This window comes from Chiloscyllium punctatum, chromosome 32, assembly GCF_047496795.1.
Source record: "Chiloscyllium punctatum isolate Juve2018m chromosome 32, sChiPun1.3, whole genome shotgun sequence".
In the NCBI taxonomy this organism is placed as follows: domain Eukaryota; kingdom Metazoa; phylum Chordata; class Chondrichthyes; order Orectolobiformes; family Hemiscylliidae; genus Chiloscyllium; species Chiloscyllium punctatum.
In genome coordinates, this window is record NC_092770.1 from 21,269,027 (window position 1) to 21,295,805 (window position 26,779).

General features: G+C 40.0%; 1 protein-coding gene and 1 long non-coding RNA gene across 6 annotated transcripts in view; one reads left to right on the forward strand and one right to left on the reverse strand.

The window, feature by feature from the left end:
* Positions 1–2,325: 2,325 nt before the first annotated feature.
* LOC140457975 (uncharacterized) overlaps positions 2,326–26,779 on the forward strand; it is a 46,336-nt gene continuing 21,882 nt past the window's right edge. The window contains exons 1-2 of the long non-coding RNA XR_011953420.1: positions 2,326–2,408; positions 16,056–16,231. This is a non-coding gene — a long non-coding RNA (uncharacterized lncRNA). The remainder of the gene's footprint in view (positions 2,409–16,055; positions 16,232–26,779) is intronic.
* LOC140457968 (putative tetratricopeptide repeat protein 41) overlaps positions 6,066–26,779 on the reverse strand; it is a 65,167-nt gene continuing 44,453 nt past the window's right edge. Inside the window, exons 10-16 of one of the 5 annotated variants that reach the window (XM_072551849.1) lie at positions 25,828–25,967; positions 18,449–18,632; positions 17,833–17,980; positions 12,436–12,585; positions 9,849–9,982; positions 7,113–7,239; positions 6,066–7,032 (exon numbers count right to left, since the gene is read on the reverse strand). In XM_072551849.1, the coding sequence (XP_072407950.1) occupies positions 6,291–7,032; positions 7,113–7,239; positions 9,849–9,982; positions 12,436–12,585; positions 17,833–17,980; positions 18,449–18,632; positions 25,828–25,967 (1,625 nt within the window). In that variant the 3' untranslated portion in view covers positions 6,066–6,290. The remainder of the gene's footprint in view (positions 7,033–7,112; positions 7,240–9,848; positions 9,983–12,435; positions 12,586–17,832; positions 17,981–18,448; positions 18,633–25,827; positions 25,968–26,779) is intronic. The other 4 variants (XM_072551852.1, XM_072551850.1, XM_072551851.1 and 1 more) reach the window with 4 other exon arrangements.

A 26,779-nucleotide genomic window follows, 5' to 3' on the forward strand; every position in this document is an offset into this window, starting at 1 on the left:
CTGAGATCTCCATAACATCCCGGCAACCGGGAAAGCTTCAGAAGACCATAAGATATAGGAATAGAATTTGGCCATTTGGACCATTCAGTATGCTCTGCCATTCAATCATCGCTGATATGTTTCTCAACCTCATTGTCCTGCCTTCTCCCAGTAACTCTTGATCCCCTCACTTATTGAAAACCTATCTATCTCTGTCTTAAAGACACTCAGTGACATGGCCTCCACAGCCTTATGTGGCAACGAGTTCCCCAGGTTCATCACCCACTGGCTGAAGAAATTCCTCCTCATCTCATTCAAAAGGGTTGTGCCATCCCTCTGGGGCTGTGCCCTCAGGTCCTAGTCTCTCTTAATATCAAAAACATCTTCTCCACATCCATGCTATCTATTCTGTAAGTTGCAATCAGATTGCCTCTCATCCTTCTAAACCCCAGCAAATACAGACCCAGATGCCTCATATCCTCCTCTTACGACAAGCCCTTTATCCCTCGATCATTTTTGTGAACTCCTATGGACCCCTTCCAACACTAGCACATCCTTCCTTAGATACCAGGCTCAAAACTGCTTTCAATATTCAAATGCAGTCTGACCACAGCCTATACAGCCTCAGAAGTACATGTCTCTAAGCCACTCACCATCCTGACTTGAAAATATATCACCTGTCCTTTACTGTCACTGGGTCAAAATCCTAGAAATCCCCCCAACAGCATTTTGAGTCAACCACAGCAGATGAACTGCAATGGTTCAAGAAAGCAGCTCACCACCACCTTCTCAAGGACAACTAGGAATAGGCAATAGTTGCTGGCCAGCCGGTAATGACCACCTCCCATGAATGAATGAAAAATAAATCTCAGCAAAATACAAGAGTAAGAGAAAAGTGAAGTATCAAAAATGCAGTTTAAGATTAGATGTTGGAGATCTGAGGAATCTCCATATTGAAATGGATGGATAACAGCAGTCAACTATCTAATTTTTCTATGAAGAAAGGAATAAATACTAAGAAAATACTGGAAATAAAGATATTTGGAAATCAAACAGCATAAAATGGAAGAATGTGTTGTCATTCTTCACAATGTATTGACATTTTATATCTTTTGTATTACTTGTTTTTAGCATTATTGTTTATATATATATATTTTAAAGGACAATATGTTACCATTCAGGTCTGTCAGGAGGCCTGAGATGAAGTGGAACTAGGTTGTTTGTTAATTAAAGGATAACTGGGTGACAATTTGATTGGTTGTAAATGGGGAACAAATAATCAGTGTTGTACTTTTGTAGAATGAGTAGACATAAAATGCTGACCAGAAAAATATATGGCTGGACCCTGAACAATCTTTTAACCTCTGGTGCTTAACAATGGGCTGTATCAGTATTTCTAGCTTCGGGAAGGATACTGAAATGTTCGGCAATCAACTAACATCCACACTACTAATCTTTATGACAGTGGGACCTGTGTAGAACCAAGGACATATCCTGTGGAATCCCTGGAATAGTGTTCTCATTTTGAGATGCTTGGCCTCCACCAACCACAAACATCTTTCTTTTTAACTAGATATGACTCCAGCCAGTGGACTGTTCTTCTCCAAGCCCCATTGACGTCCATTTTGCCAGGGTTTCTCAATGCCATATTTGCGGTCAAATGCTGCTTGATGTTAAAGGTAGTCACTTTCACTTCACCTTCTTAATTCAGCGCTTTTGTGTTTAGATTTGGAAAGGGTTCTGGAATTGAGTGGTCTTGATGGAATGAATAGATTGTTATTGTATAAATGCCACTTGATAGTACTGTTAATTGCACCTTTCATCACTTTGCTGATGATCATGAGCTTCTTGTGGATAGGACATGCCTGGATAATTTCCACATTGTTAGGTAAATGCCAGTGTTGTCGGTGAACTGAAATAGCCAGGCTAGGGGCTTTGAAACATACGATTGGGAGTAGGACATTTGTGTTTTCTATTGACCTAGATCTGACAGTCAGGTAAATTGGTGAACGTTGCATACTTTAGATAATCTTTACCTTTTGTGACAACTCCAGGAATAGCAGGGCTGGATTTCAAAGGTGCTGCTCCATTAAGTCGTAACAGTAGCTTCACGATCGCTATTAGTAAGACCAGCTTTTAATTCCAGATTTGTTAATTCACTGAATTTAAATTGAATATTACTGAAAAAAGAGACATGCTGTTGAAGCTTTTCATCTTATGCTCATCAGGACAGAATCGCAAAAATAACAAATTTTGAAGGGAACAAGAATGTATATTGAATGAGTAGAGAATGCTGATGCATTGGTAAGTTGACTCTGATTACTTACTTTTTCTATTACTTTTTACTTACAGTGTGGAAACAGGCCCTTCGGTCCAACAAGTCCACACCGACCTGCCGAAGCGCACCTGCACCAGGATACAGTTACTCAGTAAGTTTTTGTTTAAATTCAAAGGCAGCAACTCAACATGGAATTGTCATTGCATTGCCATGGGAAATGTACAAGAGAATGTACCAGGGGATTTTCTGTCCACCTAGAGTTTGTTCAGTAAACAAGGTGCAGTGTTTGCTATTTGGCTTCTAACACATATAAGTGAACAATACCGTGAGCCTAACTGGTAGTCTCAGATTGGTTGTTAGTATAACTCTTGGCACAATCAGGATTGTTTGTCAAGAGGCTAATCATGTTTAATGTTGGAGGCTGACTTCTAGATTTTGCAAGCACGAGCAGGTCAGATATAATCAAGTCTCTTCCTATTGCAAATAGCTGAAGGAACAGGTTTTAGTGATCAAAGTTGAACTTGTGTTCTCAAAGTAGTCAGGGCTTTTAGATTACTTGTTCAGCACTATTATCAATATGTCATTATTATTCTTAAAGGAGGAAAGCAAGCTGGAGAGGTTTCGTGGAGGTATTCTAGAGCTCACAGCCGAGATAGTTAGAAGCATAGATACCCATGGGAGGGCCAGGGAAATTGGGATGCACAAGAGTGCACAATTGAAGGAACACTTAATTCTCAGAGAGCTATACAACTGGCAATTAAAGAGTTTGCTGGGGATTTGACAGGGAGGGAGGAGACTGGCATAGCAACAGAATAATTTGGAAACATTGATAAATCAAGGTCAAAGGTCAGTGAACATATAGGGTGAAGTATTAATGGCACTGAGTCTGACTTAAGATACAGACTTCAGAGTTTTGTATGACCCAAAGTTTATGCATACTGGAACCACTGGAGTGGTTGTGTTGGAGGGTCAAAGGTAAGCATTGAGAATTTCAGTGTTGGATGGGCTAAAGTAGAGGCAGAGACAGAAATCACTGTAGGAATGGGAGATTTTGCCAATCAAGAGAAGAGTCATAGGTAGAAAGGATAGTGAAGGTGTTTGCTATGCTAACCTTTATTGGTCAGAGTATTGAGTATAGGGGTTGGGAGGTCATGTTGTGGCTGTACAGGACGTTGGTTAGGCTACTTTTGGAATATTGTGGGCAATTCTGGTCTCCTTCCTATCAGAAAGATGTTGTGAAACTTGAAAGGGTTCAGAAAAGATTTACAAGGATGTTGCCAGGGTTGGAGGATTTGAGCTATAGGGAGAGATGGAATAGGCTAGAGCTGTTCTCCCTGGAGCGTTGGAAGCTGAGCAGTGACCTTATAGAGGTTTATAAAATCATGAGGGGCATGGATAGGGTAAACAGACAAAGTCATTTCCGTGGTGTGGGGGAGACCAAAACTAGAGGGCATAGGTTCAGGGTAAGAAAGGAAAGATATAAAAGGGACTTAAGGGGCAACTTGTTCATGCAGAGAGTGGTGCATGTATGGAATAAGCTGCCAGAGGAAGTGGCAGAGGCTGGTACAATATCAATATTTAAAAGGCGTCTGGATGGGTATATGAATAGGAAGGGTTTACAGGGATATGGGCCAGGTGCTGGCAAATGGGACTAGGTTGGGTTAGGATATCTGGTTGGCATGGATGAGTTAGACCGAAGAGTCTGTTTCCGTGCTGTATGTCTCTATGACTCTTAAGAAGATTGGAAGTTAAAGGTCAAATAGGGACGCCAAAATGGTGACCAGTCAGGTTCACACTAGAAAAGTCTTGTTCAATCTGCAACAGCATCTGGGGAGTAGGATGTATTTTAGTCAATGTTGAAGATCATGTAATTTCATTTCCAACAATCACAAACAGTGATAAAATAAAGATTAGAACAGGTTTGTGGCAGGGGCTGAAGACATTGGCTTTAGACTTTCCAATGTCTAATTGCAAAACTTAACAAACCAGGGGTGGGAGATTTTATAATCTTGCTTGTGAGAAAGGGAAGTAAATATTGCTCTCTGCTAAGAAAAATGTTTCCCAAACTAAGTATTGGGATAAAATCCACAAAGGGAAATTGGCATCATTAACCATTATGTTCTACATTGATATTAGTCCCTATGCTTACTTTTTATTTGTTCAGGGCATTGCTGGCTAGCCAGCATTTGTTGCCAATCCCTGATTGTTGAGAGTCAACCACAGTGGAGTCACATGTAGGCCAGACCAGGTAATGATGTTAGACCAGGTAATCACTTTTAGTGATTCAGATGGATTTTTACGATAATCAACAGTTGTTGTTACTCTGTCAGCTTTCCATTTTAGATATTTTTGAATCAACCTGTTCAGAGATGTTACAGCATATCAGTTACGAGAGTGGAATTTGAATCCAACCCTCGTCCAAAGATAGGGGCATTACCACTGCACCATAACTGGCCCCATTCCAGATTAGCACTGTGGTTAGCACTGCTGCCTCACAGCGCCAGAGACCCGGGTTCATTTCCCGCCTCAGGCGACTGACTGTGTGGAGTTTGCACATTCTCCCCGTGTCTGCGTGGGTTTCCTCCGGGTGCTCCGGTTTCCTCCCACAGTCCAAAAATGCGCAGGTCAGGTAAATTGGCCATACTAAATTGCCCGTAGTGTTAGGTAAGGAGTAAATGTAGGGGTATGGGTGGGTTGCGCTTCGGCGGGTCGGTGTGGACTTGTTGGGCCGAAGGGCCTGTTTCCACACTGTAAGTAATCTAATTTTTACTGAATTCAAATTTCATCATCTGCTTTGGTGTGACTCAAACACATGACTCCAGATGTTTAGCCTGGATTTCTGGATTACTGGTCCAGTGACATTACCATTACACCACCACCTCCCTGATAATGTATACTCAATAAAATGTATTCATGAATCCAACTGAGAATTGACATTACAGGTTTAAAGCAGAGAATGGAGAAATTCCAAACTGGAATAGGTGAATAATAGCAGTCAGCTATCTAATTATTTTACAAAGAAAGGAGCAAATTCTAAGAAACTATTGGCCATACAGGAAAAAGGACAAGTTGCTTTGTATGTTTTAGCTATATATATTGATTAATCTGAAAATTCTAAAGGGAAATCTAATACCTTTTTAAGGAATGCATGTAACCTAATGGAATGCAAGAATTGGGGATGATGGGTATATTAATTAAGGGTTAATTGGGTGTGAATTGGTGGTATTAATATCAGGAACTAGTAATCTGAACCAGGAAGGGTTTTATTGTGGTCCGGTGGTAGTGTCCCTACTTGAGTACCAGGGGACCCATATTCAAGTCCCACATGCTCCAGATGTGTTTACTAAAATCTCTGAACAGATTGATTTGGGAAAAAAAAAGAACTAGGTTCATGTCCCACCTGTTCCTGAGATGTGTCATAACATCTCTGAACTGATTGATAAGAAAATATCTAGTCTGCTTCCTGGTTGGCTATAGAATATACAGATCAAAGAAACTGTCAAAAAATCTGAGAGATGTGAGTTGTGTGGCATATGGTTAACTGAAATAAGACTGTCATTAAAAGCATGGACTTAACACTTTTTAAACAGTTATCTCCTAGTGTACCACAGCCTTAAAACCTTCAATTTAGTTCCTTGAGAGTAAATTGTAACAATACTATCGAAAAATACTAAGCCACAGATATTACAATGTAGTAGTTTTGACAGGTTTTTAAGTATAATAAATCTTCATTTTTACTGGGCCTTATATTGAATTTCAAAAATAGAATCAAAGAATGAAATCACGCTTATCTTTTTTTCTCTTTTATTTGTTAGTTCAATACCTATCTTTAAAAAACGGAGCACCGCTACTTAAATGTTTGGGTTCCACTTTATTATCCAAACTGGTAAACAAAGAGAATGCAAGAATGAGATCAGTTGAGCCATCGTCTAATATTTTATGCCTTCATTCAGTTCGAATATGCATCTTACTGCACAGTCCTACCTTAAAGCAAAACAAGTCACAGTAATGGAAATTTCAGCCAAACTTACTACTAGATGGCTTTGCACCTAGGTGTTTTTGCACGATACACATTCCAAGATATCTCAGGATTCCTTTTAATCACATGTCTTATGGATGAGAAAGGCTTTTTAAGAGCTGGGTGCAGTCCTGATGGATGATGCCAAGCTGATTGGTAGATAATCCTGAGTCTTTCTGACCCTACTTTGGTTCTTAAAGATGGCACTAAAGTATTACTGTTAGGCCCAAATGCAGGGACTTTGCAGGTAGGTAATGGTTTGCAGATTGAACTGGGCATGGACCGTTTATTGGTAGATGTTGATAATTTGCTTTTAATATCTGGGCAACTAGATTTTGGCTGTTCCATCCATAAAATTGGCCTTGGAAGCAAAGCATGTTTAGAAATGAATAAATTTGAACCAGATCTTGAATTGGTTAAACATTCCTCTTCTAAATCAGCATTATCATCTATTATATCCTGTTCTAGTACAACAGGATCATCAGAATATACATCTGCTTGTGACTTTTCTTTTGAACTGTCAACAGGGTGTGTTGTTTGTGCAGAGTTGGCATTGGCAGTCATCTGTAGGCTGTCAGCTTGGCTGCTAGCTAAAATCTTCGAATTATGGTGCATCTTCAGTCTTTCATAAGGACACTGCAAATCAGATTCTGCCTGATCATATTTCTTTGGTAGAAAACTGGTAGAAATTTTAGGACTATCTATTATCAACTCTGTCCTATCTTTGCAGATCTGTTTCTCTACATGTTTGAGCAACCTAGGAGACAAAAAAAAATACTCCTGAGATACAATACTTATTTCTTTTTTACAAATCGAAGAAATCCAAACATGTCATACCTTCGCACCTCCATTGTTAAATGATGATTAGGACCCAGCAGTTCAGTTAATAAATCAAATGAGTGCCGTAAACGTTCTGCTGTTTCTTTTCGAGCTTGACAATTGCCATCATTTTTTAATAGTTTACCTATTTAGAGGAATACAAAATTGCACAATATCAAACAGTAGATTTCCATTGCATAAGGTTTCTTTTCTCATAATATCCTATATAAATCACCATATCTAGAACTCCACATCTTCATCCAGAAACAATACTTCATTTAAGCTTGTAGAGAATTTGATTTTCGTAGAATCAGCTATTGTTGTAACAAAATTCAGCTCACTTTAGCTGACAGTAGTGTGATGAGTAAATGATGAAAACATTACTGGTTTTGGATACTAGAGGGACATTTCAGTGACAAGTCATGTGTTTCATTCAAAATGTGAAACCTATTTTAGCATCTTCACTCTCTTCCAACTCTGACAAAGCTGGTGTTACATCATGTGCTTGTCACAATACTGATACAATTTGGACAATCAATTTCAACTTCCAGCATCTGATTTTAATATCTGAGTCCTTATGGACTACAAATGGACTAAGATCAAGAAATACGATCTTAAGTGGTCAGTTGTGGTCATCTGATCAGGTTGAACCAAGGTCATGAAACTAATGTCAAATAAACAAAGACAGAATAAGCCAAAATTAACATTTTATCAAAAGACACTAAAACTCAATCTGGTATGATGAAACTGCCCTCTCCTATTTTTGGTTTACACGTTTCTTAATAAGCTGGGATCGTCCAGCTTGGAATAAATAAAACCGCCATGGGAATGCACATGTGAACTGTACTTCAGGAAAACAACTTTTGGCCTGGAAAGTACATGAATTGGTAACAGCAAGGACTGAAAGGCGCTGTCTTCACTTCCTACTCAACATCTGAAAAGCCAGCATTAATGATAGAACAACTTAGAAAAACATCCTCTCACCCAGAACTCAAGGATTCTAACAATTTCTAGATTGCTGAGGATACAAGGCATCAGTGAGACAGTGTTGCTCTAAGGTTCAGATATTACAACTCAAAGGGTCTTTCAAAACTCTTTTAAACTGCATATGCTTTATTTTCCTACTGTACTAGATATTTACCCTTTTAAAAAATTATATGTGTATGTGTTTGATAATTTCGTTCGGGGGGGGGGCATTAGTAAGTAATAAAATTCCTCTTTCCTTTCACTCACCAGTGCTATATTTTAATTCACAATTGGTTACAGGCTAAAAAGAACTAAAATGTTTTGTGGCAAACATCCAAAGAGGGCCTTAAAAAAACAGGAAACGATTCATCCCTCACCTGGTCATAAAACATGCTGGTTTTTATGGACACAGTAGTATTTCATGATTATGTTGTACAAACAACAGGTGCTCGGTAAATCTCTATGGTTCACTGATAAGCTTCAATTTGGATAGTATGAACTGCATTTTTATCTTGTTAGATTTTTTTAATGTCATACATTGTATCTTTATGGCTAAGAAAGAAAAACATTTCTAAACAGTCTCTTTATGGAGATTTTATACTTTTTAAAACAAAGTAATAATCATCAGAGAAGATTCAATTCATCAGTGTCTGTAAAATCATGAAACAATAATTGTTTCCCTAATGAGACATATGCAGCAATCTTTTAGCACCAATTTGGCTGTTAATTATCTACAAGTAGATAATCTACAGGTAAAACAGCAAAGTTGCCAAAGTAGGATGATAAAACGTCCTTCAACTGAATAAGCTTCACAAAACTGTTTAATTCTTTAGAAAAATGATACAATTATTGCAGAGTACATTAATAATATTTTAATGGATATGTTTGCATTGTAATAAAACTAAAATATCAAAGAATACAGAATCTGAAAATGCCAATATCAGTAAAAATATATGTTAAAATTATAATCAAGTCATAAGATTTAGGACCAGAAGCAGGTCATTGACCCCACCTCTATCCTCCTTTGCTGTTCAATAAGACCTTAGTGGATCTGGTTAGGACCTTAATTTCACTTTCCTGCTTGTTACACATACCTTGATGGCCTTGTAGAACAAAAATCTGACAACCAGTCTTGAATACATTCAATGATCCTGCTTACACTCCTCTAAATTGAATACAATTCCAAAGATGAACAACCATCTCAGAGAAGAAATTCTTCCTTGGCTCTATCTTGGATGGGAGAATGCGTATTTTCAATGTTTTGACTGAAGTCTCACAAAAGCTGTGATTGCTTATTGCCCAAATGCTGAATAATCTTTTTTTCTTCTTTTCTCTCTTTTCTTTTCTGCATCAGGTTTTATTTACAGCCTGCAAAGTTTTATTCTATTTGCATCTACACTTGCAGAAATATTAACATGCTCTTACCGAAACAAATTTCCAGTCAATAAAGTCTTAGTTTTAAGTTATTATCATCTGAATTATGTTCTTCATTTATAATTATGCTTTGAAAGTTGCTACACTGCAAATTATCACAACGTATATGCAGATTGTGACCATGAGGCAGCTCTCTGTAGAGAGAATTTCTGAAGTATCTCTCTCCCAACTCTGATGCCAGATCGTGTATGAGTCCACTCTAATTAATGGGTCATATATAAAGCTGTGAGCAATTTATGAATGCGTAAATAGTAAAACCCAATTACAAAGGGCTGAGAACAACAAATTAATAAGTTAGGAAAACCTTTTACACAAAGAAATAGGACATATTTATCAAATACATCATTATCTTACCTAGTTTATAGAGAGTAATGGCTCTATGGAGATTGATCTGATCTCTAGTTTCTGAAGATCTGGCCCGCTGCATGCTGTCCTCTTGAATTTTGAGCACTTCTTTGTAAAACTTTTTTGATTGACTCCAGTCTAAGCTACAAATCAAGAAAACAGCACTATGTGAAAGGATATAGACAATATACAACCAACAAATAACCTGACCTCATGTGCTGCAAATAACAAAATCATGGCAGATTGTGAAAGTCAGCCCCAAGTTTAATTCTGGATGTGAAACATTCAGTAGTTATATTTTACAGTTTTTCTTGTAGTCATCTGTGCTACCTTCCAAACTGATTTGCTTTTGAAAATATTCCCACTATTTATATCATTCAGGAAAAATTTTCAGGTCAAAATTGACTCAAACATTAGGCCCTTAAATTCTATGGGGCTATTATTGGACACCTGTAGTTGTAGAAAATTAAAATAAACCATATAAATGACTTTCAGATGTTTCCACCATTTCACTGGCAATCCCAATGCTGTTCTACTGAAATTAGATACGGAGATGGGCAGAACTGCATTGCATTTACAAATCATTCTACACCATCAAATACAACTATCTGATGTTTATATTTTCATATATCATATATTTGTTTCTGATTGATCACAGGGTTTTCATTCATTTTTGAAGTTGATGTTTAAATGCAGCATGAAGGGGTTTGTATCCACTTGGATGGAACATTAAAGCAAGTTTCTTGGTAAACTACTTTTTTTACACGATCATTTTATGTTATGCCTCACTGGACTAACATTCTGGAAATCAAGCCTTGCTATTCTTGGAGTTGACACAAAAGTAAAAGCTTTCAGAAGGAATGCAGAATTCTCCAATTTTCCAGTTTTTCAGTCCCAGGTTGACAAAAGACAAGGACAAGGTTTCAACACTTAGAGAGAGAGAGAGAGAGAGAGAGAGAGAGAAAAAGTAGAGAGAGTAGATTTTGTTTGTCATTTCTACCATATACAACTGATACAGTAAAAATGAGACAGTGTTCCTCCAGGATTGAGGGTGCTACTTGGAAAGCACAAACTACACAATCACATACGGCAGAAAGTGAATAAGTGCAAAACATACAAGTTATAGTGTAATAGAAGAATGATAAATAGTAGACATTTTGCTAGCAGCAATTCGAAGTCCTGCAAACAATTTCAGATGGGAGAAAGTCCGATCATACTGTGTTAAGGAGCCTGATGGCTTGGGGGAAGAAACATTTGCACAGTCTGACTGTGAGAGACCAAATGCTCCAGTATGGCAGGAGGGAGAAGAGTTTGAGTGAGGGGTGTGTAGGGTTTTCCACAATGCTCTTAGCCTTTCGGATGCAGCATGTGGTGTAAATGTCTGTAAGACAACAAATTATGAATAAATAGATTCTAACTAAAGATAAACAACAATGAACTTTCAACATATGAATCTTCTGGTTAAAACTCTAACTCCCTTGTAAAAATCCTCTTTTTAGACACAGAGGAAAGAAAATACATGAGTGGTATGGGCAGAGGGAAAGACTGTGAAAGCAATTCAAAGGTGCTTGATCATTGTGTCAGCTGGGGTGACCTATTTGGCTTGTCAGAATCTGTTGCTCCCAGAATCTCCTTTTCTGTATATTTCCACTTGCTTAAAGGAGGCAAGGGTGGCTGGTTCACACTTATAAAGTTTCTAGATTACTTTTTAAGAGCCATAGCTTTCAACAACTGTTGAGGAGAGAAATAAACTGGCTCTCATCAGGTTTAATTTTTTTTACTGAAGAGGAAAGAATCCTGCTCTTATGGATGCCTGATTGCTTCTGTCATTTGGGGTGGTGTAGTGGCTCAGTGGTTAACACTGCTGGCTCACAGCCCCAGGGACCCACGTTCAATTCCAGCCTCAGGTGACTGTCTGCAAACAGTTTGCACATTCTCCCGGTGTCTGCATGGGATTCCTCTAGGTGCTCCAGTTTCCTCCCACAGTCCAAAGATGTGCAGATTAGGTACACTGGCCATGCTAAATTGCCCACAGTGCCCTGTGATGTGCAGGCTGGGTGGATTAGCTATGGGAACTGCAGGGATAGGGTAGGTGCGTGGGCTGCTCTTTGGAGGGTCAGTGTGGACTCAATGGACTGAATGGCCTGCTGCCACACTGTAGGGATTCTATGACTCGAAACATCCACATTCCCAAGCTGTTCAGCTACTGGGAGTCAATCATATAGTTGTTGACAAACAGAAGGACTTTGTCATCGGTAATTGATCACAAGTCCACAACCCAGTCAGCTACTAGTTGTCTGTGCGCTGGAATGTATGTAGAATAAATGCACCTAGAATTCCATGCTTGCCTTTCATCCAGAAAATACAACTGCTAAATCTGATTTGCTATCTTTCCAACAGCCAGGCTGATACCAGCACTAATCTGTGTCCTCCAATTCCACCTGTACCAATATGAACACTATTGAACAAATGAGTGTGACTAACATACTTAAGCTATACGTTCATGGCATTGCTGTAGATAAATTTGTACCAAATCGTAGTTTAGCCATTAAACATTTCTTAGGGAGGAAGGAATATTATAGATTGTAACATTTACCTTTTTGAGTACTTAGGATAGCACAACAAATCTGCCAGGGGTTCCAGTATCTCAGCAACTACAGGATGCAATTTACCATACCATTTTTGCCTGATATCTAAAGCCTGTTTAAAATAATTTTCAGCTTCAAGCAGTTTACTTAAATGTATTCTAAAAGGAAAGAAATTTAAATTTTAATTATATATCTTAAAATCTTAATTTTATTTCAAAGCAATGTTAGAACTATACATAATTGACAAAAAGTGAATGATGAACATCACCTAAATGGCATCTTTTACAATCTCTGAATGTCTCAAGGCACTTTACAAATTAAATATTTTTAAATTGAATTCACTGGTGTAATTTAGGAAGTGCAGCAATTTGCATACCATACAGTCCCAAAAACTGCAATGTGATACTGACCAGGTTTTTTTGTTTTTTTGTGGGATATATATTGGCCAGGTCACTTAGGCCAACTGAGCACAGTTGGCTGGATGCCTGGTTTGTGATGCAGAGTGATGCCAATAACATGGGTTCAAGTCCCGCAATAGCTGAGGTTACCATAACAGACTCCTTGTCAACCTCTCACCTCATCTGAGGTGTTGTGATCCTCAAGTTAAACTGCCACCATTCACCTGTCTAATGAGAGAGCAACCACGTGGTGATAAAACCATGGCAACTTTACCTTGTTATGCACTTATGGAAATAAGCAACATAAAAACATAGCTAAGTGTGAATATAATGTTAAAAGTTTGTCTGATCATTTGAAAAAAACAATTTTGGCTATCATATTTGATCAATCTGTTAACTGAGTTCTCTACCCAGAGTTATGAGCAAAACAGAAATAATGAAGTAGAGAAATGCAGCTCATGACAGCATAACGAATTGGTGTTGCTCCTTAATTTCAATAATGTGGAGGTGCCAGTGTTGAACTGGGGTGGACTAAGTTAAAAATCACACAATAACAGGTTATAGTCCAAAAGTTTATTTGAAAGCTTGTACTTTCAAATAAACCTGTTGGATATAACCTGGTGTTGTATGATTTTTAACCTAATTTCAATGACTGAAATGTTGGGCTGAACAGCTTCCAGGCTTCTGTCTCCCTCTGCTGGCTGAAGGTATGGTAGCTAAATTTGCAGGTGACACAAAAGCATGTTGTGAAAATGACAACATCAGAATATTGTATGGATCAATATAAATAGATTAAGCAAGTGAGCAAGAATCTGACAGATGGATCAAATGTAAAATTATTCTCTTTGAAAGGAAGAATAAAAACGTAGAGAATTATTTAATTGGAGAATGACTGCAAATTTTGAGGTACAGCGAAATCTCGGTATTTTAGTGCATGAGTCACAAAACATTAGAATGCAAGTAGAGAAAATGATTAAGATAACCAAGGGAATGCTATCCTTTATTGTGAGAGGAATTGAACACAAAAGTAAGGAAGTGATGTTTCATTTACATAGTGCAGTTTGGTCCCCTTATTTAAGGAATGACCTAAATGTTTTTGAGGCAGTTCAGAGGAGGTTTACAAGATTGATAACTGGAGTGAGGAAAGATTGAACAGGCTGAGCCTGTTTTCACTAGAGCTTAGAAGAGTGAATTGTGATTTAATTGAAGTTTATAAAATCCTGAATGGTCTCAACAAAGTGGATATGGAAAGAATGTTTCTTTTTTTTGTAGCCTAGAACTAGGGGTGCAATTTTAATACTAACATCTGGCCATTTTGGACAGAGATGAAAGGAATTCTTTGCTCTCAGAAAGTTATGTGATTTTGAAACTCTCTGCCTCAAAACGTGATTGACGTACTCTTAAAGTTGAGTAGATAGATTCTCGAGAGGAAAGGGAATCAAAGACCATCAGAGATGGTTGGGAATGTGTAATTCAGAACAGAAACAGATCAGCCATGTTGAGTGGTGAAACAAGTTTGAAAGACCAAATTGCCTACTTTTGCTCCTAACTAGAATGTTTGTATGTATCTTAGCATGACTCCTGTGATCTGTTCACAGTACAAACTGAGTGAGATGGCATGGAGTATGTAAGGAAAAGGGTGGTGAGAGGAACATGGGTCCTTATAAATTAACACTAAATTGACAGAGTTTAGAAAGAGTCATAGGATGAGTGTGAGTTCATAGGTTGTTTTATGTTGACACCAAGTTACATTAGTGATTATAAAGATCCATAGTATTGAGTGGGAGGGCATGAGTTGGCATCTGCTGGCACTAAGTCAGCTAAGGAGCTGCAAAAAGTCATGGTAATAAATGGGATATGGGTTGGCAGGGTATACTAAGTGCCATGGGAATGGGTAGTTTGACATGGATAGGCATGAAATGTGTGAGGAGACATGTTGGGTGGGTAGGGGTCATGAGGTGACATTGGTTGCATGGATGAGGTATTAGGAGTATGTGACGGTTGCCTCCCATATTTCTAGACTATTGTCTTGGGGTGGTAAGGCTGAATTTCCTCAACCCAATCTATCACAACTGATTTTCAGTTTTCAGACTTCCAAGAACTGCTGCCTGCCCAATGACAGCAATAATTCAGCCTTTTGTGGAAATTTCTCTCATTTTGGCTTTGAGTGAGAGTGGCCCATGTACCTGAGGGAGTGAAAATCTGTGCCTCAGTGAGACACTGCAGCAAGGGACAGTGAGGATGCTGCTAAAAGCAGAGGGGAAAAGACTGCTGTTGTGTTACCTCAGTCAAGATGATGGTAGGAAATAGTTCTCTGAAGATTCAGAGCTTCTACAGGCTGCCATGCTGTTGGAAGTCAGTTTGATGATGCTCAGGAGAGTGAGTGAAGGGACTTTCAAGAAGGACCTGAAGATGGAAAGACTTCTCACGGTGTAATAGGGTAAAGTGAGCAAAGTAAAACACTAGGAGAGATTTGGACTTTATCTTCTTAGAGCCTGGAGTAGCATGTAATCATGGGACATGGTGTTTTCATAATATTAATTAGTTAGTGTGAAAAGAACTTTTCATAGTTCGATATATTAGCTATCTACTAATAAATGTTTAGTCACTGTTAATTTTAGTTTGGTTCTTGCAGTAAAAGTCTTTAATATGTGAAATATTATTGTATGATTCTTTTTATTGATCGGTGTGAAATTAATATCCCTTTTCAAAAGATATCAGCTTCTATGAGGAACATAAGATGTAGCTCAACTCATCACAATCTATCAGTCATCTCTAGAACTCAGTACTCAGGTCCAGCATGCAGATACTCCACCCCAGCCTCACATACCTGTACAATGATGCTAGCCTTACACCCACCTCACTGCCTGTAATATTCCGCTTTAGCTATTCAGTTGTGACATGCAAATCACCCAAATCAATGCAATATAATTACTGACATCGTATCTTCTTTCCTGTAGGACAATGTATTGCACATTGGATGCAGTGCCTCCGGGAGACAAGATCATCTGTAACAGCCAGCCCCTATGGAAATGTTTCTCCACATCATAGAGTTGACCACAGCACAGCCCTTAACATCTAATGTCACTTAGATCAATAAGGATGATGGTGGTTTCCTACTTCATGCTCCTTTTCGACCCCAAGTTCCCCTTTATTTGGTATGATCTCAGCTGCCTATCACATCACTGTTCCCTCAACCTAACCTACCACAACTGCTTTTCGGTTTTCAGACTTCCAAGAACTGGTGCCTGTCCAACTACAGCAATAATAAGAAGAGAAACAGTAACATCACTGCATTGAACGAGAAGTACAATCACTTGATTGGACACTGACAACCACTGCTTCAGATACTGGCACTAAGTTGCACCTAACACAAAGGCTAATACAGAGTTGGAAGCAGCACATGGTAAGTCACTGAGCAAGAAACAGGCTGCAGCTAAGATGGTTCATATTCCAGTTCATCCAAGGGGGAGGTGGCAAACAAGTTCTGCTGCAGACAATTCAGGTGAAATAGGGCACCATATTGAAAATATTGGGAATATTGGTAAATCTGTCATTCAACTTCCTGTCACTGTTGAGAAGCATGGAAGGTCCAACTCCAAACTGTGATGTGGAGGTGCTGGTGTTGGGCTGGGGTGGACAAACTTAAAAATCACTCAATACTAGATTATAGTCCAATAGGTTTATTTGGAAGCACTACCTTTCAGAGCACCCCTCCTTCTTCAGGTGGTTGTGAAGCTGGACCATAAAACACAGAATTTATAGCAAAAGATTACATTGTCATGTAAGTAAAGTGACATAGTTAACACCATACAACAGGGGTGTTCCCTCCCAGTCAGGGAACACTTCAGTGGTTAGGGACATTCAGCATTGGATCTTCAGGTGACCATCTTCCGAGGTGGACTTCAGGACAAGCAACAACACAAAATGGCTGAGCAGAGGCTGATAACCAAATTTGGTACCCATGGGGATGGCCTCAACCGGAACCTTGGGTTCATGTCACACTACTGGTAACCCCACCACATTATGCACTCTCTCTCTCACACACACACTCACACACACACTCTTACATATTCACGCAGACCCTCTCTCATATACATGCTCTCTCTTACATGCACACATACAGACCCCACACTCACACCCACGCATGTACCCTCTCACAGGTTTTGAGATACTTTACAATAGCGAAAGGTTCTTCAAACTTATTAGAGTCATTGAGATGTACAGCATGGAAACAAACCCTTTAGTCTAACTCATCCATGCTGGCCAGATATCATAAATTAATCCAGTTCCATTTGCCAGCACATGGCCCGTATTCTTCTAAACCTTTCCTATTCATGTATCTATCCAGATGCCTTTTAAATGTTGTAATTGTACCAGCCTCCACCACTTCCTCTTGCAGCTCATTCCATACACACACCATTTTTTTGTGGAAAAGTTGTCCCTTAGATCCCTTTTAAAACTTTTTCCTCTCACCCTAAACCGATGTCCCCTAGTATGGATTCCCCCACCCCAAGGAAAAGACCTTGTCTATTTACCCTATGCATGCCCCTTATAATTTTATAACCATCTAGAAGTCACCCTCAACCTTCGATGCTCCAGGGAAAACGGCCCTAACCTATTCAGCTTCTTGGTAATGCAAATTTGTGTCTGCTTCTTCATGTAATACTAGTGCAGGGCCCCTCTTTCAATTTGTCACTTAATGTGGATAACGTGCACATTCATTGAATATACCAATGTGGTCCAAGTTTTGTAAATATGCATCACATGATGTATAGGGGTGGGTAATATCATGACAGCATGTACTGAATTGCTTCTGGCACTCAGAAAGGCTGCATGCATCAGTGCCTTCCTCAAGCTGGTGCCATGTAAGCTGTATAGTAAGTGCACACTCTAGGTGAGCAAACAGCTTTAGCAGAACCATGCCACTTGTCTAAATTTCATAGCAAGTCTTTGATGGATGATATGTACGATGGGTGGACAAAAATAAGGTCTAAAGGAACTCACTTTCGGAAACCTTCAAGAATTTTTAAATTTGCTTCTGTGCATGGATCACAGGTCTTTTTGGTAATTCTCCTGGCCTTCTGCAGTATATCTGTAATGTCAGTTGAGCCTCCTTGCATAACTAAATTTGCCAATTTAAACAACAAGTGTGCTGTAAAACAAATAAGTAATAAGTTTGCTTTGTTCACTTATTTAAGACTTAACTTAAAATCATAGCATTTCTAGAGATGTATTTATTGCCACAAATAAAATGAATTTGTTCCCTTCCTGTGTGAATACTTCATAGCACACAGACTAAGTGATATGTTTAATTCGACTTAGTGAATAAGACTTCCATTAATGTCTTGGTGTTAAAGGCAGAAGCTAGATTAATCTCCATTCATGTCCGTACAATGTTTCCTAGTATGTTACCAAAAACCACTCAAGGGAACAAATATATGTATTCCCTACATGCAATGAAAATCAGGCTAGTAACAATATTTTTTAAGATGAATTGGGAAACATTGTAGTAAATTGGCTCATTGTAAAAGAATTTTTTAAGCATATAATAATCTTCTTAATGCTCTCCACAATCTGGTATATGGTACAAAATGGTGGCATGTAACATTTGTTCACTTACCTAAACATCTGACCATATCTGGAAGATTTTTCCTGATATATTTTGAAGCATAATCTATACTGTGCAAAGCCTTTCGAAAATGCTTTTCTGCATCCTGTGTTTTGCCCATAGTAACACATAGCTGTCCGATACTGTAGTGAACTTTAAAATAAACTTCAGTTTCCTTTAGGCTCAGAGGGCATGTCTAAAATCAATAAAACAATTGTTCCAGAATTAGATTACAAGCAGACATTCAATATCATGTCCTCTCCACCAAAAAGATTGTCTAGTTCCATCTCCATCGCCTGCCTCTTGCCCTTTATTAGACTTGAAAACCTTCTTAACTGCCTTCAGATCAATAACTTCAATACTTTGCAATTCTGCCTCCCATTCTCCATAAACCTCAGCTCATCTAATATCTAGTGTCCATGCCCATCCAACAACAAATTCCACTCTAACATTGCAAACATCTTTGTTTTTCTACATTGGCTCCTTTTGCAGCAGTGCCTCAGATTTAAAACTTTTAGGATTGTGTTTATAATTCTTCAATGGATTTTATACACTTCAACCACATGTATTCTTTATTCCTCTTACATCTTCCCTTTAACCCAATGAGGAGTGGGGAGTTAAAGTTCCTATTTTGTAAACCAAAGATCCTGAGTTTGAATCTCAGTAGCACCATTCTGCCCAAAGGGCCTATGAATTAACCTGATTTACATATTGTCAAATTTCTTTTGGGGGGGGAGGGCAGTTATCTTAGTTGCCTGGACAGCTGGTTTGCAATGCAAAGTCACACCAACAGTATGGGTTCAATTTCCACAACAGTTGATATGTGGAAACCATCACTGATCAGCTTTCTCTATTGAGAGAGCAGCCCTATGGACCTCTGCGGTAATGGTGACTTTACATTTTTACTCTTCACCACATTCTGGAATTCCCTCTCCCTCTGCATCTCTACCTTCTTTTCCTCCTCCTTTGCCAGGACTCTTCTTGAATGCTATTTTCTGTTTTCAATATTCATGTGTGGATCTCAAGCAAAGCCCACTGTCTGTCCATAATTTCTTCAAGTAGCTGGTCATTGACCCCCTTCTTGAACCACTGCAATCTGTGTGGCTCCCACATTAATTCTTGTTACTAATTGATTTTTTTTATTGATTTGTGAGATGTGGGCTTCACTGGCTGGGCCAGCATTTATTTCCTGTCCCTAGTTACCCTTGGGAAGGTGGTGATGAGCTGCCTTCTTGAACTCTGCTGTGCGTTGACCCACCAATGCCGTAAGGGAAGGAATTTCAGGATTTTGACACAGCGACAGTGAAGGAACAATAATATATATCCTCATCAGGATGTTAAGTGGCTTGCAGAGGAACTTGAAGTTGGTTGTTTTCCCAAGTATTTGCTGTCCTTCTACTTCTAGATAGAAGTGGTTATGGGATTTGAAGGTGCTGTTGAAGAATCTTTGGTGAATTTCTGCAGTGCATCTCATTGATGGTACACACTGCTGCCATACAGCATCAATGGTGGAGACAGTGGATGTTTATGGATGTGGTGCCAATCAAGTGGGCTGCTTTGTCCTGGATGGTGTCAAGCTTCTTAAGTGTTGATGAAGTGTCCATCTAGACAAATGGAGAATATTCCATCATATTCTTGAATTGTGCCTTGCTAATGATGGACAAGCTTTGGAGAGCCAGGAGGTGAGTTACTCACTGCAATGTTCCTAGGCTTTAATCTGTTCTTATGGACACTGTGTTTATGTGGTGAGTCCAGTTGAGTTCTAGTCAATGGTAAGCCCCAGGATGTTGTTAGTGCAAGATTCAGTGAATCATTGAATGTCAAGAGATGGTGGTTAGATTGTCTCTTATTAATGATGGATTTTTTTGCCACTTGTAAGCCCAAGCTGAATATTGTCCACAACTTGTTGCATTTGAACATGGACTGCGTCAGTATCTGAGGAGTTGTATACAGTGCTGAACATCGTGTAATCTTCTATGAACATCCCCACTTCTGACCTGTTGATGGAGGGAAGGTTATTGATGAAGCGACTGAAGATGGTTGGTCCTGGGACACTACCCTGAGGAACTCCTGCAGAGATATCCTGGAGCTAAGATGACAGCCCTCCAACAACCATGAGCATCTTCCTAAGTGCCAGGTATGACTCCAACCAGCTGAGTGTTTGTCCCCTGATACCCATTGATTCCAATTTTGCTTGGGCTCTGTGATGTCACACTCAGTTGAATGAAGCCTTGATGTCAAGGGCTGTCACTCTTACCTCACCTAATGAGGTAGCTGAGTGGCTGAGAGCTGTTAATTGGAATCACATGTAAAGCAGAGCAGTAATGGCAGGAAGTTTCATTCTCTGGAGCATATTAGTTTTTAGGATGTTCTGGCAGTTTACCCATCAATGCCACTGATACTTTAAACTAAATTCAAGTTTTTAGAGAAACTAATAAGGAACTTACATAAAAACAGAGAACTGCAGATGCTGGAAACAAAAGCAAAAATTGCTGGAGAAACTCAGTAGTCTGGGAGTATCTGTGGAAGAAAGCCATTAATGTTTCGGGTCCAATGACCCTTCAGTTCAGGTTAATCAAGTTGCTCAATATAGTGATAAAAAAAATGGATCTGAATCTAAGTAGAAGTAGGAGAGGTGACCAAATTTTTGCTATAGCAATTCAAAGGTTATTTCACTGTATCAGGAATTCAGAGACCTGGGCTGATCTGTCAGAATATACTAGTTAATTACATCTGCTAGCATCTGTGGAGAGAAAGCAGAGTTAATGTTTTAGACAAGCGACCCTTCTTCAGTTCAGGGTCACTGGTCTAAAACATTAATTCTGCTTTCTCTCCACAGATGCTGCTAGATATAATTAACTAGTATACTCTATCTAGTATAGTAACTAGTATAATCCATGAATTAAAATCCCAGAATGCCTGTCATAACAGCACTGTGGTGTACCTAACCCTTCTGAACTGCAGGAGTTCAAGAAGGTGATACAACACCAACTTCTCAAAAGCGATTAAGGCCATGACCTGCCATGGTGGAAGTCAAACCCAGGCCTCAGGATTACTTGTGCAGCAACAATATCACAATGCTATTGTATCCACCAAATTGGGTATTTGTTCAACACACATTCTCTGGAGTTTCGAAGAATGAGAGGTCATCTCATTGAAACATTCAACATTATGAAGAAACTTGACAGGGCTTGTTTCTTCTAGCCATGGAACCTAAATCAAAGGAGGTAGTTTCAGTGTAAAGGGACAATCATTTAGGAGTGAGATGAGGACAAATTGTTTCATTTAAAGTCTTTGAAGTTTTGGATGTTTTTACCACAGAGGGTTGTGAATGCACTCGCATTTGAGGCTGCAATGGACATACCTTTGGTCTCTCACTGCATCAGATTATATAAAGAACAAGCAGGAAAGTGGAGTTGAAGCCAAAATCAAACAGCTAGTACGGTCTTCTCGTGCTACCACTTCTTATGTTTTCATAGCTTCATTATAATAGGAAAAATGACTTTCATCGAATGACCATTTAATGATTCTATGATTTATAACCCATAAACAAACATTTCTTTCTCCATCAGAGTTTCAAGCATGGTTACTGTTTAAGAAGCATGGTAAGGACAAGCCAGGGAACTATAAACCAGTGAGCTTGACCTCGGTGGCGGGCAAGTTGTTGGATGGAATCCTGAGGGACAAGATGTATGTGTATTTGGAAAGGCAAGGACTGATTCGGGACAGTCAACATGGATTTGTGCGTGGGAAATCATGTCTCACAAACTTGACTGAGTTTTTTGAAGAAGTAAAAAATAGGATTGATGAGGACAGAGCGGTAGATGTGATCTATATGGACTTCAATAAGGCATTTGACAAGGTTCCCCATGGGAGACTGGTTAGCAAGGTTAGATCTCATGGAATACAGGGAGAACTAGCCATTTGGATAAAGAACTGGCTCAAAGGAGGAAGACAAAGGGTGTAGGTGGAGGGTTGTTTTTCAGACTGGAGGCCTGTGACCAGTGAAGTGCCACAAGATCCTCCACTTTTTGTCATTTACATAAATGATTTGGATGTGAGCATAAGAGGCACAGTTAGTAAGTTTGCAGATTACACCAAAATTGGAGGTGTAGTGGACAGCGAAGAGAGTTACCTCAGAATACAACAGGATTTTAACCAGATGGGCCAATGGGCTGAGAAGTGGCAGATGGAGTTTAATTCAGATAAAAGTGAGGTGCTGTTTTTTGGGAAAGCAAATCTTAGCAGGACTTATACACTAGGAGAAAGTGAGGACTGCAGATGCTGAAGATCAGAGCTGAAAAATGTGTTGCTGGAAAAGCACAGCAGGTCAGGCAGCATCCAAGGAGCAGGAGAATCGACGTTTCAGGCATAAGCCCTTCTTTGGGCTTATGCCCGAAACGTCAATTCTCCTGCTCCTTGAATGCTGCCTGACCTGCTGCACTTTTCCAGCAACACATTTTTCAGGACTTATACACTTAATAGTAAGGTCCTAGGGAGTGTTGCTGAACAAAGAGACCTTGGAGTGCAGGTTCATGGCTCCTTGAAAGTGGAGTTGCAGGTAGATAGGATAGTGAAGAAGAGGTTTGGTATGCTTTCTTTTATTGGTCAGTATATTGAGTACAGGAGTTGGGAGGTCATGTTGCAGCTGTACAGCACATTGGTTAGGCTACTGTTGGAATATTGCATGCAATTCTAGTCTCCTTCCTATTGGAAAGATGTTGTGAAACTTGAAAGGATTCAGAAAAGATTTACAAGGATGTTGCCAGGGTTGAAAGATTTGAGCTATAGGGAGAGCAGGCTGGGGCTGTTTTCCCTGGAGGGGTGAACTTATAGAGGTTTACAAAATCATGAGGGGCATGGATAGGATAAACAGACAAAGTCTTTTCCCGAAGGCCAGGGAGTCCAGAAATAGAGGGCATAGGTTTAGGATGAGAGGAGAAAGATATAAAAGAGACCGAAGAGGCAACTTTCTCACACAGAGGGTGGTACATGTATGGACTGAGCTGCCAGAGGAAGTGGTGGAGGCTGGTACAATTGCAATATTTAGAAGCCATTTGGATGGGTATATGAATAGGAAGGGCTTGGAGGGATATCGGCCGGGTGCTGGCAGGTGGGAGTAGATTGGGTTGGGATATCTCTTCGGCATGGACAGGTTGGACTGAAGGGTCTGTTTCCATGCTGTACATCTCTATGACTCTAATTAGAAGCATCGTGAAACATAGAAACATAGAACAATACAGCACAGAACAGGCCCTTCGGCCTACAATGCTGTGCCGAACATTTGTCCTAGCTTAAGCACCTATCCATGTACCTATCCAATTGCCGCTTAAAGGTCACCAATGATTCTGACTCTGCCATTCCCACAGGCAGCGCATTCCATGCCCCCACCACTCTCTGGGTAAAGAACCTACCCCTGACATCCCCCCATACCTTCCACCTTAAATTTATGTCCCCTTGTAACACTCTGGTGTACCCGGGGAAAAAGACTCTGACTGTCTACTCTATTTATTCCCCGATCATCTTATAAACCTCTATCAAGTCACCCCTCATCCTTCGCCGTTCCAATGAGAAAAGGCCTAGCACTCTCAACCTATCCTCGTGCGACCTATTCTCCATTCCAGGCAACATCCTGGTAAATCTCCTCTGCATCCTCTCCAAAGCTTTCACATCTTTCCTAAAATGAGGCGACCCAGAACTGCACGCAGTACTCCAAATGTGGCCTTACCAAGGTCCTGTACAGCTGCAACATCACTTCACGACTCTTGAATTCAATCCCTCTGCTAATGAACGCTAATACACCATAGGCCTTCTTACAAGCTCTATCCACCTGAGTGGCAACTTTCAAAGATCTATGAACATAGACCCCAAGATCCCTCTGCTCCTCCACCTTACTAAGAACCCTACCGTTAACCCTGTATTCCATATTCTTATTTGTCCTTCCAAAATGGACAACCTCACACTTGACAGGGTTGAACTCCATCTGCCACTCCTCAACCCAGCTCTGCATCATATCTAAGTCCCTTTGCAGCTGACAACAGCCCTCCTCACTATCCACAACTCCACCAATCTTCGTATCGTCTGCAAATTTACTGACCCACTCTTCGCCTCCCTCTTTCAAGTCATTAATAAACATTACAAACGGCAGAGGACCCAGAACTGATCCCTGCGGAACTCCACTTGTAACTGGGCTCCAGGCTGAATATTTACCATCTACCACCACTCTCTGACTTCGACCGGTTAGCCAGTTCTCTATCCAACTGGCCAAATTTCCCACTATCCCATGCCTCCTGACTTTCCGCATAAGCCTACCATGGGGAACCTTATCAAATGCCTTACTAAAATCCATGTACACTACATCCACTGCTCTACCCTCATCCACATGCTTGGTCACCTCCTCAAAGAATTCAATAAGACTTGTAAGACAAGACCTACCCCTCACAAATCTGTGCTGGCTGTCCCTAATCAAGCAGTGTCTTTCCAGATACTCATAAATCCTATTCCTCAGTACCCTTTCCATTACTTTGCCTACCACCGAAGTAAGACTAACTGGCCTGTAAATCCCGGGTTATCCCTATTCCCTTTTTTGAATAGGGGCACAACATTCGCCACTCTCCAGTCCCCTGGTACCACCCCCATTGACAAAGAAGACAAAAAGATCATTGTCAACAGCTCTGCAATTTCCTCTCTTGCTTCCCACATAATCCTAGGATATATCCCGTCAGGCCCGGGGGGACTTGTCTATCCTCAAGTTTTTCAAAATGCCCAACACATCTTCCTTCCTAACAAGTATCTCCTCTAGCTTACCAGTCTGTTTCATACTCCCCTCTTCAACAAATCGTGCTTTGTGATCTCAATTTTGGTAAATGCTTGTGTCAGGGTGTGAATCAAATGTTTATTATTTCAGCAGTTTATAACATGATTGGTACCTTAAAGTCTGTAATTTTATGCCAAACTATTTGAATATATTGTCAGGTCAATAATCTTTATAAATAATCTTTAGTGGGCGGCATGGTGGCACAGTGGTTAGCACTGCTGCCTCACAGCGCCAGAGACCCGGGTTCAATTTCCGCCTCAGGCGACTGACTGTGTGAAGTTTGCACATTCTCCCCGTGTCTGCGTGGGTTTCCTCCGGGTGCTCCGGTTTCCTCCCACAGTCCAAAGATGCGCAGGTCAGGTGAATTGGCCATGTTAAATTGCCTGTAGTGTTAGGTAAGGGGTAGATGCAGGGGTATGGGTGGGTTGCGTTTCGGCGGGGCGGTGCGGACTTGTTGGGCCGAAGGGCCTGTTTCCACACTGTAAGTAATCTAATCTTAAAAAAAAAATGAGATTGTAACTGATCATTTTAATTATGGTACATGTGCTTGAGTACAATCTGACAAAACATTTACCTCTGGCAATAAAGTTAGGGCAATATGAAGTATTTCTTTTGCTTCTGCAGTCTTGTCAAGTTCTTTCAGAAACTCTGCAGTAAACCATATCAGAGTAGCCTGTCTGCAGTTGTTATAGTTCAACATTTCATTGTCACCATCTGCAATGACAAACATTAATCTTTCCAGATCATACAGTCATAGACTCATACAACACTGAATCAGACCCTTCGGTCTAACTCATCCAAGCCGACCAAGTTTGCCAAACTAAACAAGTTCCACTTGCCTGCATTAGGCCCATATGCCTCTAAACCTTTCTTATTCATGTACCTGTCCAATTATCTTTTAAATGTTGTAAATGTATCTGCATCTACTACTTCCTCTGCTAGTTCGGGGAGGCAATTGCCTAGTGGTATTATCATTAGACTATTGATCCAGAAACCCAGGTAATGTTCTGGGGACCTCGGCTCAAATGCTGCCATGGCAGGTATTGTAATATGAACTCAGTAAAATCTGGAAGTAAGAGTCTAAAGATGTGAATCCATTGTCGATTGTTGGGGAAAAACCCTTTTGGTTCACTAATATCCTTTTGGGAATGAATCTACTATCCTTACCCAGTTTGGCCTACATGTGGCTCCAGACCCACAGAAATGTGGTTGACTCCTAACTGCCCTCTGGGCAATTAGGGATGGGCAATAAATGCTGGCTTGGCCAGCAACCCCCCGCCCCCATTCCGTGAATGAATAAAAAAACAAACCACCCTCTGTTGAAAAAGCAGAAACAAAGATTGCTGGAAAAACTCAGTAGTTATAGAGTCATACACCTCGGAAAACAGACCCTTCAGCCCAACCAGTCCATGCTGACCATAATCACACACTAAACTAATCCTGCCTGCCTCCTCTTGGCTAATATCACTCCAAACATATTTTATTCATGTATTTATCCAAATGTCATTTAAACATTGTAACTTTAT